We start from the raw sequence: 18807 nt of genomic DNA, 5'->3' as shown, positions 1-18807 counted from the left end.
CTTTTAAATAAAAATATCCGTAAAAATAGTATGATCTCAGTAATTGAACAAATTACTGTATTTCACTGACCCTAAGACACTGATTATAAAACACACCATTATTTTATGTACTTCTATGAGGAAAAAAAAATGTCAATTAAACTTTGTCACAATATTACATGACCAGTGGCTGTAAGATCCTGATTTCGGAGATATTAAAAATGTGAAAAAAGTACATCTTAGAATAGATGGAATAAAGCACTCAAAAAAGTATTCTTCAGATAATTACTCAAATAAAGTATTAAACATTAAGTCTATTAAATTGAGACATATTCACAATCAGTACCACACTCTTAAAGTTGTTTATCATTTTTGTTTCACTTCTCATCTGAAATGAAGAACAGGTAGCACTTAACATTAATTTCTAGCAGACACCTTGTACAAACCTTAAAACTTTGGATGCCCACTTTGGAAATCATTTCATTTTCACTTTGGGGATCACAGAGTTGCACATGGGATGAGATAAACGAGGCCTAAATAAGTGACTTCGTGCAGTCAGAAAGCTTGAAGCCAGGTCTCTTGGGCCCTGCTCTGTGTTCAGAAATCAGAATCAAACGAGTGGTTACCATTGTCTAGTCAACCTTACAAACTGGATAAAGCAATTAATACAAACCTCTGTCCACTTTCGAATTGTTTTATGAAGTTACTATCCTCAGCTTCCCTGGAAAAATACTGATGCCTGATAATTTGTTCAGCTAATCAATTCAACTCTTAGATTATTCCATTCTATTAGAAAAGTACCCAACTTCTCAACAACAAACGCTTTCTTTGCATGCTCTGAGGGGTAAAGTCCATAAAATGTTACCTAATCAGTCACATGCCAAACATTAGCCCCGTAACAAGATATTACTGTCTGAGACCACCTGGGTCTTTATGGATGATACTGGAAATTACAGGACATTTCAAAACTTTTTAACATTTGCTATAATCTGACCTGGAAATTTTGAACCCCAAAAGCATGTAGAAAATCTGCTAATGCTCTGACTGGCCTCCTTAGAAATGGCAATACTCAAGGAAGTCAATAAGTAATCCATCTTCTTCCCAGCGCGTTAGTCCTTTTTTTCCTGGTTTCTGTCAAGATGCTTCACAGGGTAGTTGCCACCACTAACTGCAGAGGACTCAAACGGTAATGCATTTGAGAATGACTGGTTGCAGACTTCAGAGGTAGGCTCCATCAAAATATTTCTAGAGGTCTCTATCACAGAGTTTCTCACTGTGTCATTCATTTCGATCACTTCAAAGTCCATTTCATTCCAATTTTCTGCATCTTCCTCGTCATTCTCTTCTTCATAGTCATTCAGCCCAGAGCTAGAGAGCAAAGCTTTCTGGTCCTCATTCTTTCTTTCTTTTCGCTGATGTTTAAGAGGTGCAGTGGCTAATTTATACAGCACAGGGAATAAAATAAAAGTGGCTATTGCTGACCCCAAAGAGGTATACAGAACTACAGGTAAATCAGGGTATTTTCCTTGAAGAATTCCAATTACTGCAGGAATAGCCATTTCGCCCAGGGCAGCACCAATCACAAAAAACGCGGCAGCTTTGCCTTGGATGGTCGTGTACTGCTCAATCCAAGAAACACCACTGGGAAATGTTGTCGCCATGGACGCCCCATACACTGAAGTTGCTACCCAGAGACAAAGTGGGTTCTTGTTAAAAAGCACCAGCAATAACGATGAAACCAGGCTGCTGATGTTGCTCGACACAATCATGGCTCCAGGTTGCAAACATGTCGCAAAAAAGATTGCCAGGCCCCTGCAGGCTGCGAAAGTCCCCCAGAAGATGGAGTTCAACCCAGCCGCTTCATTTTCTTTCATGCCAACATGGGTGGTTGCAAATGAGAAAATATAAGAGCCATATGTTACCTCGGCTCCAACATAAAAAAAGAAGAACAGAAAAAGGAGACAAAGAAGGGCTCTGTGATATTTTGCTCTCCGCAGTGTCCGAGCAGATGTTTTTTCTTTATCACGTCTTGAACTGTTCTTTAAAAACAGACCAAAAAGAAATACAGAAACTACAAACATGTAAGTACCGATAACTGTATAAGCCCACAGTAATTTCATATCGTCTGGTACTCCAAATATAGACTCTGAGTCAGCTTCAGATGATGGGCTGAGGGCAGACTGGTTACTGAAATCAGCCTCTGTGTGGTTTTCGCCAGACACTGTCGTACTTAATGCCAGTTTGGCCAACAGTGGAGCCAAAAAGGCACCCAAAGCAAAACTGAAGTGTAAGGCCTGCATATGTGGGGCTCCTTCATCCCCCCAAATAGCCAAGATAAGGACGTTACCACCTACCAATGAAAGACAGGAAAAATGATTTAAGTTAATTACCCTAAAATAAGCATAGTTCATTCCTATCAGGAAGAGTGTAAGTCTATTTTACGTGCCACAAAGATTATAATATTCTAAGTTATCAAACACTGCAACTAAGTCAATTTTGTGATTAAGGAATTCTAATCCACTAATTTCAGAGAACTATAAGCATTACAACATCACACACTCACAAGCTGAATTACATATACATGCTAGTAAGCCACTACCTCTTAGAGCCAGGCACCTTAGCTAAGGAATTCATATAATAAAGTTCTAATACGGGGAGGAATATTTATATATATTATATATTGTATTCTTAATAAATGTTTTAATTTATATATCTAGATAAAAGGCAAAATTTTATCATCAGATTGTGGCCAAATTACCAAGGCTTTCTGTACTTGCAACTGGTAGCCCCTTGAGAAAAATTATTTATGTATACAGCAGACGAAAACCACTCTTCAGAAACCTGAACACTACAAAATTCTGGCACGCCCGTTTGATGACATACAGCCCCATTCTAGCGCCTGCACCTACAGTATCTAAATACCTACGAGGCGAAAGGCAAGCAGCATGAAGTCTTTGTGTTTAACAGATCTGAAGATAAACATACAATTCAACTAACATTTAAAGTATAAAATATTTCCTTGGCCTATCAAGTAATAGTAGAGCAGGGAAGAGGGAAAGAGAGTTGGTTTCGGGGGTTATTATGGATTGAATTGTGTCCCACAAAAATATGTATAGAAAACCTAACCCCTGTACCTGTACCTGTACCTGTACCTGTAAATATGACCCTGTTTGGAAAATGAGGTTTTCTTTTGTCATGTTAATGAGGTCATACCAGTGCAGACTGTGTCCTAAACGTAATCACTTTTGGGTTATAAAAAAAGCAGATCATTGCAATATTGGTTGCAAATCCTTGAATTTGTCAGCACTCGCCCTACTTCCTCCCAGGCTTCCCATTGTCCATTCACCCAGCTTTCCTGCCCCTACCGTTCTTCTGAACTTTGCTTTTGGGCAAATGCTCCCCTTTAGATCTCATACACGTAACTGCTTCGAGGTGCATGTCCCTTACTGGTGTTATTGTTCATTTTACGAGCCTGTCTGTTACGTGGAAAGCCTGGTGGCACAGTGGTTAAGTGCTACAGCTGCTAACCAAAGGGTCAGCAGTTCGAATCCACCAGGCACTCCTTGGAAACTCTATGGGGCAGTTCTCTCTCCTATAGGGTCGCTACGAGTTGGGATCGACTTGATGGCACTGGGTTTGTTTTTGGGTTTTTTTGGTCTATCATATGGCTACCGTGTGATCTCTGGGAGTGATTTTAGTTCCAAGTTTGAAGGGTGTCTAAGGGCCATAGTCTCGGGGTTCCACCAATCTCTATCAGAACAGTAAGTCTGGTCTTATTTATGAGTTTGAATTTCACTCTACATTCTCTCCCACTCTGATACACTAGGTTCTTAACTTGGGTTACCAGATCGCAGGGGGTAGGGTAGAGAGGAAAATGTAACAGAACGGAAGATGAGAGGAAGAACAGAAAAAGAGAGAGTCAATGAAAAAAAAAAGGAAAAAAAGAATGTTTAATAAATATGTATATGGTCATGAATATGAAAAAAAAAAAAAAAAAGCAGATCAGACACAGAGAGAGAAAGACAGAAGACACGTGAGGATCATCAAAAAGCAAAGGAACACCAAGGATCATTGCAGGGCACAAGAAACTAGAAGACAGACTCACAGAAGTAATCAATGAGGCCAAAAACCTAATTTGGACTTTTGGCCTCCAAAACTGTGAGAAAATAAATTTCTGTCCTTTAAAGCCAACCACTTGTGGTATTCCTATTACGGCAGCACTAGGTAACTAAGACAAATCAGCTGCCATCGAGTCAGTTTTGACTCATAGTGACCGCATGTGTGTCAGAGGAGGACCTTGCTCAATAAGATTTTCAATGGCTGATTTTTGGAAGTTGATTATCAGGCCTTTCTTCCAAAGTGCTTCCGCGTGGACTCGAACCTCCAACCACTTGGTTAGCAGCTGAGCATGTTAACTGTTTACACCAGCCAGAGACTGTGATGACTAAGACAGGGGGAACAAATGCCACATATGATATTTTGTAGATCTTAAAAAAATATTAAGATACATAGAGAGGATCTCCTGCAGGAGGGTAGGAACTTTGTGAGAGAACAGAAAACAAAGAGAAAGCAAAACAGTGCACAGCATGAGTTTTTCTTAGCTCAAAAGCCAGGGTGCATTTTAAATTGGATGGCTGCTTCTACGCTTCCTCAGCTAGACAATGGTAGTGGTTCCAAACTTGGTTTAACTTATTAAACCATCAATTCCTCCTGTACTACAATGGTAAATTTCTATCCTGAAATAAATCCCTCTCACCTGCACTGTAATTACTCCATTTAGATACTATAAATCAACAGTCTCTCATAGAACAAAATTCTTTACGTTTCTTCCATGGTTGGCCACTCAAAAACAGGCTCTCTACCTGGTGAAAGGAATCCCTGGGTGATGCAAATGGTTAACACGCTCAGCTGCTTACTGGAAGGTTGGAGGTTTAAGTTCACCCAGAGGTACCTCAGAAGAAAGACCTGATGAATTACATCCAAAAATCAACCACTGAAAACTCTATGGAGTACAGTTCTACTCTGACAAACCTGGCGTCACCATGGGTCTGAATCAACTCTATGGCAACTGGTTGGTTATCTGGTGAGGAGGATGGTTCTGGCTGGGTAACCCCATGACCAACTCGATAGGTCAGTGTCATTTTAGGGGGTATTCCAGATGACAGCTTACTATCAGCTGCTCTATTTCTGGAGCCCTGGTAGTGCAGTAGTTAAGGGCTTGGATGCTAACCAAAAGGTCAGCAGTTTGAATCCACCAGTCGCTTCCTGGAAACTCTATGGGGCAGCTCTACTCTATAGTTCTACTCTATAGGGGTGCTATGTGTCAGAACTGACTTGACAGCAATGAGTTTGGTTTTAGGTTTTTTTGTTTTATTTTTATTTTTTGGCACTATTTCTACTTCATAAGAGAAAGTCCCTATTACCAAAGATGACACTGAAGGACTCACTAACCTGTATCCAGAATGCCAATTGAAGCACCAAAGATGGACATCATGACAATCAGTAGTACTGCTCTCTTGCAAAAAGGAACAAGATAAAGACCAACTGTGGTAGCCAACATTGACGTCCCTGAGAGGAAAGGTAAAAGTAAGCTATAAAAACTGATACTCGTATGAAGAGTCATGGATCAATTCAACATAAGAAAAGCTCCCCAAAAAACGCAAAATAAGGTCATGCTAAGAGTACATATGTTTATTTCATTTAAAAGCTTTTATAATCTTTATAGACTATAAAACATGTTACTCTAATGTGAATATATTTCTAGTAACGCTAAAAATCAAAGTATAAATTATACCACAAGGTAAAGTTTTATAGCAAAAAAGGTAAAAAAAAAAAAAATTATTTTAAGACAAAATGTTTCAAATTTAAGAGCCTAAAGTGATTTTTAGAGATGAGGTTAAAACAAAATAAAACGCAATTATTATAGTAGTTTGCAGCAGAAATTTATGTAGTTTGGAGAATAGGGAGGAAAATACAAGAAATATATTCTTTCAATCCACTTTGGAAGTAAGAGGGATTAGTTATTTATTCATCAATAATAGTAAGTTATTCTTCTTGCTTCTAAAGCATTTTTATCATATTACTAATCCAAATTTTCTTTAAACATGTCAGTTTATTTTACAGATCATATTAAAATCTTTCAAAGATAGAGTCCGGAGGTCTGGACTTATCATTGACATGGGGCAGCAGAAACAATAATTTAGTCTATATCATTTCACCTGCCATGCCCCCCTCCTTCATTTCTAGCCCTGGGTTTAGCCTGGGCAGGTACAAGGAGCTCATTCTGAACTATGGTGGCCTCAGGAGACCTGCCCTAGACCCTGGTCAGTAGGGCTCTTCGGACAACCAGCGTGTGATCCAGGTAGTGCCCAAATTACAATGAAGGTCGGCAAGTGCAAGGATCGCTGACAAACTCTATGGCTAATCTATGTTTCCAGGACAGCCGAGCACAGATGCTCTGTAAATGTCAAGGTGATAGCAGGCACCAGGAAAACTTTGTATTAAGGACACCCATGTAAACTGTCAATAATTCTGCAGCCTAGGATTTTTCATATTTAAGGATAAATTATAAATTTGCTGAAATCCACAAGGAAGCTAAAATCAATGTTTACTTACCCAAAGGTAAAAAATGATTCATACAGTCAAAAAGAAATCCACCAATCACCCAAAACCCAGGGTTTTTTCATATTTTAAGGACAAATTATAAATTTGCTGAAATCCACAAGGAAGCTAAAATCAATGTTTACTTACCCAAAATTAAAAAATGATTCATACAGTCAAAAAGAAATCCACCAATCACAGAACCAGTCAAATATCCAAAGGCACGGCCCACAAAAATCAGAGAAAGACCACTGATATTGGTATTCACATTTGCTGCCAAATCTTGAAATGTGGGTCCCAGTATGGCGACACTCATTCCCTAGGATTTAAAAAGACAAAAGCCTTTACTTACAATCATCAAAATGCTATCTATGTGGTACCATATAAAGGGGTGAAGGATTACGTTTAGTCCCACAGCCAGGAAAAATTCACAGTAACACCTGTATTACTAAATTCACAAACTGCTACTTCTGGTGTGTCAAATCCCATAGTTTTTCTAACTTGGACAATTCTCAATCATTAAAAAAAAAATCTTTAGACTCTTTGCTGTAATTGTTTCCTTTTAGATCAATATTTTAAAAGACTTAATATTAAGTATTCGTGGTCAATAAAATGTAACATTAAAAAACTATTTTTGAAATAGTTTTGTATATTTTGAAATATACCACCTGCACAAATAGCTAACAGGAGAATTTAGATGTTAAAAGTTTAAATTATCAAACCATCAAAATGTTACTCCCTTTTTTTTATTTGTGTTGCAAAAACAGGCAGCAGTATTTCTGGATTGATCCAGGGACCTTTCTCTGAACCATCCATATAAAACACCCAGGACCTAAACAATTTAAACTTCTTAAATCTAAGTTTTTCCTCAAAGAAAACCCAAGCCATCTGGAGTATAGGTGTAAGGCTTTCTTAAAAAATATGACATATACCTGTATAGTATGACTTTAAAAATAAAATTTTACTCAAAGACAATGTAAAGTTAGCTAGAACTAACAGAAAAGTCAACAGGTGGATACTTTTAAAATGTTTTTAATCGGTCTACATTTTTTCCCGTTCCGATTACACTGCTCTGCTTTAAAGGCGTGTGTCCCCTGCTTAAAGCGTAGCAGCCCGGGATTAAGGACTGGCATGGGCACAGGCAGAGCAAGCACCACATACAATGATGGAAGGCTGGGTTCAGCTTTAGTTGGCCTAGTTCATCCTTGCAAAGCACTTACCACAGGTCCTGGCACACAGAGAAGACTCACCAGGCCTCCGATTTTTTTTGCTTTCAAATCGAAACACTCCGACTCTAAGAATCACTTGTGACTCAGTCTCAGAGAAAGATGCTAAGTGACCAGAAGTGACTCTCCTCAAGAGTATTCACACTCCCAACTTCCCTGGATCCCAATTATCAAGCCAAAGTGATAAAAAGGGGGCTTCCGGAAACTGGTGAATTTCAGGGTGGCCAGGAGGTTTGGCAAAAGGCCTTCTATTCTTGCAGCTTGCTCTAAGAAAAACACTTGAGAAACTGAGTTTGTTTTAAATAAGATTGTGGGCAGAGTAAGAGACGCGTTATTTCTGGATCTACCTCTTAACTAGCTATGTGATCCGGAAAAGCCACTTTCCCTTCTTGGGCTTATTTCCCTATCTGCAAAATTAAGGGGGTTGCTGACTTCGGTCAGACCACTGTTGTTGTTGGGTGCCGTGGAGACAATACCGATTCACAGCGACCCTATTATGACAAGAGAACTGCCCCACTGGGTGTCCTAGGCTGAACTCTTTATTGAGAGCAGATCCCCAGGTCCTTCCCAAGGCGCTGGTGGGTGGGCTCAGAACCGGAGCGCTCTACCACTGCTCCAAGAGGGCTCCTTGGTCACACCACTTTGCGTAACAATTTGGGGGGGAAGGGGCGACTGGGCGCGGGAGACGGTGGCTGTAGACCTGGGCAACCACTCTTGTATCTCCCCGTTCCACGCAGGGGAGTTAGGAAGGTTTGCTGGAGCTGGAAAATATATTAGGAAAATCAATTTCGCACTTGACAACAACCCTCTAAGATTAGAATTGTGCCCATTTTCCAGATGACGAAATTGAGACTCGGGCACATTAAGTAACGTGCCCAAGGTCACAAAGTTTGCAAATGACGGAGGCGACACTCGAACTCGAAAAGCCGAGTTCTCTGCAGGATGCCTGCAGACGCCCCAGCCTGCGAGGGTTCCATCCCCGGCTCTCACCAGCCCTAGGAAGGCGGCACAGAGGACCGCGGTGGTGAACCAGCGCAGGATGTTCCCGGTTCGGCCGCTCCGCAGGAAGACCGCCTCCGGCTCGTTCTCCGCCGGGGCCTCGGCTTGCAGGAGCCGCTGCCCAGTGGCCGGGGCCTCGGCCCCGCAGAGCTCCAGTTCCATCTCCAGCTTTGCGGCTTCAGAAAAGCGGTATTGCTGTAGCCGGGGCTTCTCGGCCGAGCCTCCGGACCTCTGAGCCGCGGTCCCGCCCCTCCAGTGCCGGCAGTCCCGCCTGGCACCACCTCCCGGGGGCGGCTCCTAGTTAGGGCCTCGAGGTCCGACTTTGGAACGTGGCCGGGATTGCAGGCCGCTGACCCGCGGCCTCCAGCTCGCACAGCGCCTGCGCGTTTCACGTGGCGGAAATGTGGCCTTTCACCAACCCAGGCATAGACACAAACCGGAAGTTGATATGGTTGCCTAGGAGACCGTACGTCGCTCTCCAGCTGTTCCATCACGCGCAGCTGAGCCCACAGAGACCCGGCTGCAGTCTGGGGCTTGACGAACCACCGTTACGAGAAAATACGGGCCAAGAATTGCAACGTAGGAGCTCGCGCCCGCTTCCAGGTTCTCCTAGGGAGCAGAGGGAGCCCGAAGGTCTGTCCGTGCCCCGCTCGGTGGACCCTTCTCTTACTCATTGGTTCGTCTGACACTCCACAGAGATTTGTTGAACCTCACGTGGAAACCTTCATGTATATTATCTCAATTAATCCTCGCAACAACACTAAAATTACATTTTATCCCCGCTTTTTTACTGATAGGACCCCAGTGCCCAGTGCTGTCGTGCATAACAACTTGTCTAATGTTGAATCAGTCAGTGAATCAGTGGCTGTACAGTTATAACAATAAACAGTTGTTAACAGTAGCTCAACAAAGAAATCCGGATCCAAAGCTGCGGTTTCAAGCATACAAGCCCCTGCCCCCATGCATATAATTCCATTGTGAAAAGAAAGAGGAGCAGGGAGCTAATTTGCAGAATCCTCGAGTAAAGTGACTCCGGAGGAGAAGGAAAGGCCTTCTCCGACTCCACCTTTCCCAAGTAGACCACAACCTTAAAATGTTTTGTAAGTATTTTTCTTTATCGTCAGTCTGAAATGTTCTTTTCCACTTGATTATGTCTCATTCATTTAGGCTCCCAAGCTACAAATCCTAGTCTCATCATTTCCGTTGCAACTCATCTCTCCAGCCCCATCTATTGGTCATTCACTGACTGTTTCCAGTTTACCTCAGAAATGTCTGAGTTGATCCCAGCTCTCCATCTCCACTGCCTTAGTTCTCGTTCTCCTCATTTCTTGCTTGGATATTGCAAAAGCATTCTAACTGATTTCCAAACCTCGTGTCTTGAAAATTTCAGTGGAGACCTCTGGGACGTCAAGGTGATGATGCATAGCAGGACCTTAAAAATTAGGGCCAGTCACTCAGGAGAGATGTAGTAGTTTGAGAGATATATTTAAGATCCATGTGATAGCTGTAACAATATACGACATCATCTATGGACATGAACAGGACACTGTTCTTGCATCTATGACTCCAATTTGACAGTTGAAATATATAAATTGATTATTAACGATAGGCTTTATGCTAGAGTAAAAGTAAAAACCATATGAACAAAAGGCTATGAGAACATATAGAAAGGAAGGACAAGTTCCACTTGGGAGAGTTGTAGAATGCTTCACAGAGAATTTGACATTTCATCTAGGTCTTTGAAGGGTAGGTAGAATTTGCCATAGGGAAAAGGGTATTTCAAGTGAAAAACAACTGTTAGTGCAAATGTACGGAGAGATCAGAGGATATGGATTGCTTGTAAGACATGCTAGGCTAAGAGAGATAATTCCTACCCTTGCAGGAGTTTAGTCGATAGCAACTGGTTAGCATTGTATTATATACGGTTAATAAATATTAAAAAATATTATTTACGTGAATTGAGGTCCAGCAAACCAATTTTAAGGAGCCCTAGTGGTGCAGTGGTTAAGTGCTTAGATGCTAAATGAAAGGTCAGCGATTGGAATCCACCACCCACTCCATGGGAGAAAGACGTGGCTGTCTGCTTCCATAAAGATTTACAGCCTTGGAAACCATATGGGGCAGTTCTACTCTGCCCTATAGGATCACTATGAGTTGAGATGGACTCGACAGCAATGAGTTTGGTTTGGTTTGGAAACCAGTTTTAAAATAAAAGGTTTTAATTCTCCCTGATCAAACCTTAAAAAAAAAAAAAGGAGCTTCTCTAAATGGAAAGATCTACCTTCTAATCCTACCTACTTCACTTCTGAAGGAAACCCTGCTGGAGTAGTGGTTAAGAGCTATGGCTGCTAACCGAATGTTGGCAGTTCATATCCACCAGGTGCTCTTTGGAAACTCCATGGGGCAATTCTGCTCTGTCCTATAGGGTCGCTATGAGTCAGAATCCACTCAATGGCAACAGGTTTGGGTTTTTTTGTTTCACTTCTGAAAGTAGCAGAATATTTTTTTCCCAATTACCTCAAGAGGTCACCCAACACCTTTCAGAGAAAAGGATGATAGAATAGTGCATTGCTCTTTAGGCCAATATTCTTTGCCACTGAGTTGATTCTGACTCATAGCAACCCTATAGGACAGACTAGAACTGCCCCATAGGATTTCCAAGGAGCAGCTGGTGAATTAGAACAGCCAACCTTTTGGTTAGCAGCCGAGGTCTTAACACTGCTCCACCAGGGGTCCATTTAGGCCAAGAGTGAGGACAATTTTTTCATAAGTGACAATTCAGGAAAAATAAAAATGTTTGTAAGCTGTATTTTTTTCACTGAAGATAAACATAGCTTTATGGAAACACCAGTGGCATAGTGGTTAAGTGCTAATAGTTTGCTAACCAAAACGTCAGCAGTTCGAATCCACCAGCCGCTTCTTGGAAGCACTATTGGGGAATTCTACTATATCCTACAGGGTTGCTTTGAGTCGGAATTGACTGGATGGCAATGGGTTTTATTGATTCCCGTAGAAAAAATGGGCATTTTAAAACTTATATGACCTAATTTATCTAAAAGAAAATATCTGCAGGAAAACTGGCACTAGATTTGAGTCATTAATATGTTACTGTCTTGGCATAGTAGAGAAATGCAACAAAGAGGCAGATTTTAAACTTTTAGCTGGGCAAGAGTGAAAAGTTAGGTGGATCATGGCTTGGGGACTGTACAACAACACTGTTAGGACCTACTTAATCTTTACTCTCCAGAAGGACCATCCTCTTTATTCATCAAATAATGTCTGATTAATACTTAAAATGCATCATGAAAAACTAGGTGTCATCATAACCGTTTGTCAGCATATTAATCTATGATTCTTTAACCTCATTGCTTAGACCCAGTCTTTTAAAACTGGCTCTCACAAAGTTTTAATTTCAGTAAGATAAATTTTATATTTGTTCTATGTTCTTCGAAAGTTAGAAATAAAATTGAAATGAGCTGACGTGAGTGGCCGTTTGATGAACAAATTCTTTTTCTTATGAAAAATAAAAACATTTTAAATTTTCCTTAAGAAATTATAATTTTAGGATTTCCTTTAACTGGATTTATTCTAACAATTAGGACTATCCGGACTCGTTGACTCTACCAGCATAATAGTGCCCTATGCTGTATTGGTCAAATGTTGAAATTAACTCTTTGGGAGAGCTGGTTTAAATAGACTGAGTTTTTAAGCAATAAGATTAAAGAACCATAGATTAGTATACTGATAGAAACAGTTATGATGACATCTACTTTTTTCATGATGCATTTTAAGCACTAATTAGACACAATTCAATGAGTAAAAAGGATGGTCATTCTGGAGAGTAAATCTTTGCAGTATTGTATTAATAGCCAAAATTAGTTATCAAGAGAATAAAAGCAAAGCAACTAAAAGAGAGAACATGGCAACAGTAGGCTCTGCAGAGAACAAACATAAACTAATGTTACTTAAAGTATTGAGGGCTTCGGAAGCAAATAGGGTCATCTGCATAAAAAAGAAAACCATTTTAATGCTTTAGGTGCCTATGAGCAATAAGGTCTTCCTCCTTCTGTACAAAACCAGTTGCTGTCCAAACCAAAATAAAACCCATTGCCGTTGAGTCAATTCTGCCTTATAGCAACCACCGATTCCAATTCATGGTGACCACATATGTGTCAGAGTAGAACTGTGCACCGCAGGGTTTTCAATGGCTGATTTTTCAAAAATAGATCACCAGGCCTTTCTTCCAAGGCACCTCTGGGTGGACTCGAACTTCCAACCTTTTGGTAATCAGGTAAATGCATTAATGGTTTGCAGCACCCAGGAACTCACTTGTCTGAGCATAAAGGCCACTTATCCAATGAGCTGGATACTGCCCTGACCTGGAACAAAAAAAAAAGCTAGAAATTACAGATAGATGGCTTTTAGCCATTCTTATCTGATCACTGCTATCTAGTACCATACTTGACATCATCTGCTCTTCAGAAAAAGTTCAAGACCTTTGCAGAAAAGTGAAACGCTTCTCCCACAATGACAAGGACTGCTGTTGTGCTGCTAAACCAGGAGCAAACATGAGTAGCAACGTTTTTCTTTATTTTAAGCCCACTACATAAAAGTTCACCTGTTCATTGATTTAGTCATTAACCTAGTATGTGCCAGGCATCGTTCTAGCAGTGAAAAAGCAAAAAAAAAAAAAAAAAAAAAAAACCCCTGAGTTCCCAGGTACTGCAGACGCTTAACATGCTCAGCTGCCAACTGAAAGGTTGGTGGTTCAAGTCTACTCAGAAGCTCTTCAGAAGAAAAGCCTGGTAATCTACTTCTGAAAAATCAGCCACTGAAAACTCCATGGTTATTGGTTTCTACTTATATGGAGGAAAAAAGAATGAAGGGAATGAGTCAAAGAAAAACTAGTCTATAGGACTAATAGCCTACATGAACCACAGCCTCTCCTAACCTAAGACCAGAAGAACTAGAGGGTGCCCAGCTACCACTACTGTTCTGACCAGGGACACAATAGAAGGTCCCAGATAGAATGGGAGAAAAATGTGAACAACTCAAATTCCTAAAAAAGTCCAGACCTACTGGGCGGACAGAGACTAGAGGAACCTCCACCACTATCACCCTAAGTTACCCTGAACTTGGAATTGATGCTATTTCTGCAGGTCACCTTTCAGCCAAATAATAGATTGGCTTATAAAATAAACAATATCACCAGTGAGTAATGAGCTCCCTTAATTAACTATATCAGACCAAATTGTCAACATTTACCCAGAAGCAAAGATGAGAAGGCAAGGAGGGGGAAGGGAAGCTAGATCAATGAAAACAGAAGAAACAGAATGGAAATGAGATGCTCATGTAAAAATTGTAACCAATGGCACGGAACAATTTGTGTAAAAAAATTTTAAAACCCCAAACCAAACCCACTGCTGTCGAGTCAATTCCGACTCATAGTGACCCTATAGGACAGAGTAGAACTGCCCCATATGGTTTCCAAGGAGTGCCTGGTGGATTCGAACAGTCAACCTTTTGGTTAGCAGCCCCAGCTCTTAACCACTACGCCACCAGGGTTTACAAAAAAAAAAAAAAAAATTGTTAAAGGGGAACCTAATTTGCTATGTAAACTTTTATCTAAAACACAATAGAATATTATTAAAAAAGAAAACCCTGTGGAGCACAGCTCTACTCTGATACACATAGGATCACCATGAGTCGGAATTGACTGAACGACAACTGGTTTTTTATGGACAAGATAAACAGTGAATAAATACATTTATAATGTGATATCAGATAGTGATAATTACTCTAAAGGAAAACAAAGCAGGATAAAGAGGATAGAGTATAATGGAAGGGGGTTATTTTAGATCAATGAAGAGTTGGAGGAGGCTCCTGTGGGCAGAAACCTAAATAAAGTGAGGGAACCAGCTATGCAGAGAAAGCATTCCAGAAAGAAAAACAAGTGCGAGGATCTGATAGCAGGAATGAGCTGGGTTTGTTGGAGAAATCAAAAAGGCAGGGTGGCTGGAGCAGCAGGAATGTTACATATGCACACAGAAAGGATTCATTATCATGCAGAATGTTTTCATCCATTTGCAATGAAATTCACTTGATGGCAAGTCATGGCCAATTTTCCACATCTTTTTTTACCATCTCGATTCTTTTTGAAGCAGTGCCACTCCTTAGTGAAATAGAAGAAATTATTTCAATTTTATTTCTTTCCATCATCAGACTAATAACCTCTTACACACATGGCAAGGTTAATTTTTGTCTTTCGCTGTACGGCTTACCACCTTTTGCAATCATTTGTGCTATTCTGTAAGAAACGATAAACAATAAAACCATTTTTCTGGTTGGAAAGATACAGTAAGACAGTTTTCAAACTTTAGAAGAATGACGTATCACTGCCAACTCACTTTTCTTTGTAAAATGGTGGTTTAATCTTGAAGATTTCATTGCTTCATTAGGAAAAAACATGTTAACAATGTTAACATAGTAACTGTTCATTTGTGGGCAAAGATACAAGACCCAATTTGAAATATTCAACTGAATATTAATTTTTTTCTTCATAACTGATGAATATATTGTTGTTAGGTGCTGTCAAGTCAGTTCTTGATCATATGCTACCTCCTGTAATGGTTGAATGTTGACCAGTTTTTTTTGATACAGTGACTGTGTATTCCTTCCATCTTCTTCTGATGTTCCCTGCATCATTTAATATTTTCCCCATAGAATCCTTCCGTATTGCAACTGGAAGCTTGAATTTTTTCTTCAGTTCTTTCAGCTTGAGAAACACCGAGCATGTTCTTCCGTTTTGGTTTTCTATCTCCAGGTCTTTGCATATTTCACGATAACATTTTATTTAGTCTTCTTGAGCCACCCTTTGAAATCTTCTGTTCAGCTCTTTTACTTCGTCATTTCTTCCTTTCACTTTAGCTACTCAACATTCAAGAACAAGTTTCAGAGTCTCTTCTGACATCCATTTTGGTCTTTTCTTTCTTTCCTGATTTTTAATGACCTTTTGCTTTCTTCATGTATGATGTCCTTGAAATCATTCCACAACTCGTCTGGTCTTCGGTCATTAGTGTTCAGTGTGTAGTATTCTAGAGATGGTCTCTAAATTCAGGAGGGGTATACGCAAGGTCATAGTTTGGCTCTTGTGGACTTGTTTTAATTTTTTCCAGCTTTAACTTGAACTTGTATATGAGCAATTGTTGGTCTGTTCCACAGTCAGCCCCTGGCCTTGTTCTGACTGATGATATTGCACTTCTCCATTGTCTGTTTCCACAGATGTAGTCAATTTGATTCATGTGTGTTCCATCCAGTGAGGTCCATATGTATGGCCACCATTTATGTTGCTAGAGTCTGGGCTCAGATAATTAAAAACAAGTTTTTTTTTTTTTTTTTTAATAACATACTTGAATATTTAGTAGAATATTCAAAAGTCAGATAGTACATAGGACTATCCCACTCATTATAGGAGGTCTCGCATCTCTGGGGAAACCCTGGTGGTGTAGCGGTTAAGTGCTACGGCTGCTAACCAAAAGGTCGGCAGTTTGAATCCACCAGGTGCTCCTTGGAAACTCTATGGGGCAGTTCTACTCTGTCCTATAGGGTCGCTATGAGTTGGAATTGACTCGGCAGCAACGGGTTTGGTTTACGGGTAGCATCTTTGGGGCCTGCTGAATAAATGCTAGTAGCACCTCCAGTTACTATGACACCTCACAAATGTCCAAATTATCCCCTGGGGTCAATAGAACTTCAGTTGAAGCAACTCATATAAAGTGTGTGCCTCAAAAGTTGGCAAATAGTATTTTCTCAAATGGCCTGGGGCAAAAGAGTGGCATTCCAGTTGTATAAGTATTCTAGATAAAAGTTTTCTTTTGTAAATTGTTTAATAATATAAGTTTATATGATAAGAAATTCAGAGATACTTCTTTGTTCTTAAGCTCCAAAGCTTTTTTCTTTGCAGGCATAGAAAGGTGAAGGATAGTAGTTGCTAGGTTGCAGATCCTCCCTTACAAGTGAAAGGTATCTCGCTGCCCAGTATCTGAAGAAATTACTCTTTGCTTGAAACCCTGTAGTAATGATATCACCTGGGCAGATGCTTTGAAAGGGGATGCCCATTCTCCTCAAGACCCACATTAACTACCCTCTGTTGCCACTAGACGCTTAACTAAGGTCAAATCTCAACATGCCCTGGGGAGGCAGGTATACCCTATGACCCAGGAGGAAAGAGTTATTTACCAAAAGAATTGCAATACTTTGATAACATATTTTAGCAGAAACCTGATACATGTGTGGAAGTAAATGCTAGGAGTGTTAGACCAAGGAACGTGGGATGTAACACTAGATTGATGTGGGTGCACTTTGCTAGAGATTCTGGATTCAAAGTGTTAGTTTGTTCAGTTAGTAGTGGCTCTAACAGCTTACTTGATTGGTTGACTGAAATTTGGTCTACGCTAATAAGGCTGAGACGCTGGAGCTTCCTTGGCTTAATGTGGAGGAAGGAATCCAAAGCCTTCGTGAGATAAGAATGTTGAACTGGATTTCTCAAGTGTGACCTACACACCCACCCTGCAGCTATGGTTGCCAGGAAATCTGGGTCCTGCTCAGCGTGACTTTGTCAAGGACAAAAAGAGACTAAGCTGGGGAGAATGAAAGGCAACTTTATTGATTGGCCAAGCAAGGAGACAGGGCTAAATGCCTTCTAAGACTGCTCACAGGCAGCTTGTTGAGACTGGTTTATATAGGCAAGATCAGTTACAAAATACAAGATGGCTTGCGCACAAGTGCAGAGTGTTCCAGAATGAGTAAGCATTTTCTAGGGCCTGGGTTCGATTCTCCCGCGCAGGAGGAAGTTAGCCATTTTTGTTCATTAGCATGTCAGCTCTCCACTCAAGGGCAGGGAAATTATCATGCATGAGGCAGTTAACCAGCTAAAGGTTATCTAGAGTCCCAAGATGGCGGGCAGGACCTGTCTCAGCTGGTTCTGGCTAGCTGGTGGCTGTTTCTTTTCAAGGAAGTTCTGAGGAGGAAAGCAGCTTCAGATCTGGGTGAGCGGCTATCCTGAGGAGACAATGATTTTAAGAAAATGGCTCTAGCCCTGTCTTACCATGATTTATGAGAAGGTACAGAAGATACTCCTTTCTTTCACGAAGGCACTGAGAAATACATTGAGAAGAGCACCTGCATCCTTAAAAATCTCTGTGGTTGCCCTTCTTTGTAGGCCAGGCAGGTATGACTGTAGGGGATGTCACTATTAAGATGGGCTTCCTGATTACAGGGGATGATGCCATCCTGGTATAGCAGAGACTAAGAGGCAACACTTAACCACCAAAGACACGGTTGATACATCTGCAAATGGCAGCAGGAATGTACTGGTAATCAGAATGCCTTGGCCTGTAGAGATCTTTGGCAGTGGCTAACTGGTCATGGTGTCTGTCATGGGTTGAATTGTGTCCCCCAAAATACCTTTCAACTTGGCTAGGCTGTGATTCCCAGTATTGTGTGATTGTCCACCATTTTGTCATGATGTGATTTTTCTATGTGTTGTAAATCCTATCTCTATGATGTAATGAAGTGGTATTATCAGCAGTTATGTTGATGAGACTCAATCTACAAGATTGGATTGTGTCTTAAGCCAATCTCTTTAGAGATGTAAAATAGAGAAGTGAGCAGAGAGACAGGGGGACCTCATTCCATCAAAAAAGCAACACCAGGAGCAGAGTGTATCCTTCGGACCTGAGGTTCCTGAGTGGAGAAGCTTCTAAACGAAGGGAAGATTGAAGAGAAGGAACTTCCTCCAGAACTGACACAGACAGAAAGCTAGGGCTGGCACTCTGAATTTGAACGTCTAGCATCTTAGACTATGAGAGAATAAAGTTCTCTTTGTTAAGCCATCCATTTGTGGTATTTCTGTTATAGCAGCACTAGATGACTAAGACAGTGTCCCTACGAACAAAATTAATGGGCAGTCTACTAGAGTATTTCTTAATCTATTTAACTGGTA

The 18807-nt window shown here is 40.7% G+C and overlaps 1 protein-coding gene across 1 annotated transcript; it reads right to left on the bottom strand.

Moving 5' to 3' along the window:
• Nucleotides 1-309: 309 nt before the first annotated feature.
• MFSD4B (major facilitator superfamily domain containing 4B) lies at nucleotides 310-9170 on the bottom strand. Its single transcript, XM_049899102.1, is given in 5 exon segments — nucleotides 310-1117; nucleotides 1119-2329; nucleotides 5431-5547; nucleotides 6730-6898; nucleotides 8796-9170. Coding segments are annotated over 5 exon segments (1728 nt in total). The 5' UTR covers nucleotides 8967-9170; the 3' UTR covers nucleotides 310-1057.
• Nucleotides 9171-18807: the final 9637 nt, after the last annotated feature.

This window comes from Elephas maximus, chromosome 1 (assembly GCF_024166365.1).
Source record: "Elephas maximus indicus isolate mEleMax1 chromosome 1, mEleMax1 primary haplotype, whole genome shotgun sequence".
NCBI lineage: Eukaryota > Metazoa > Chordata > Mammalia > Proboscidea > Elephantidae > Elephas > Elephas maximus.
This window is presented reverse-complemented; position numbering and strand designations above follow the sequence as displayed.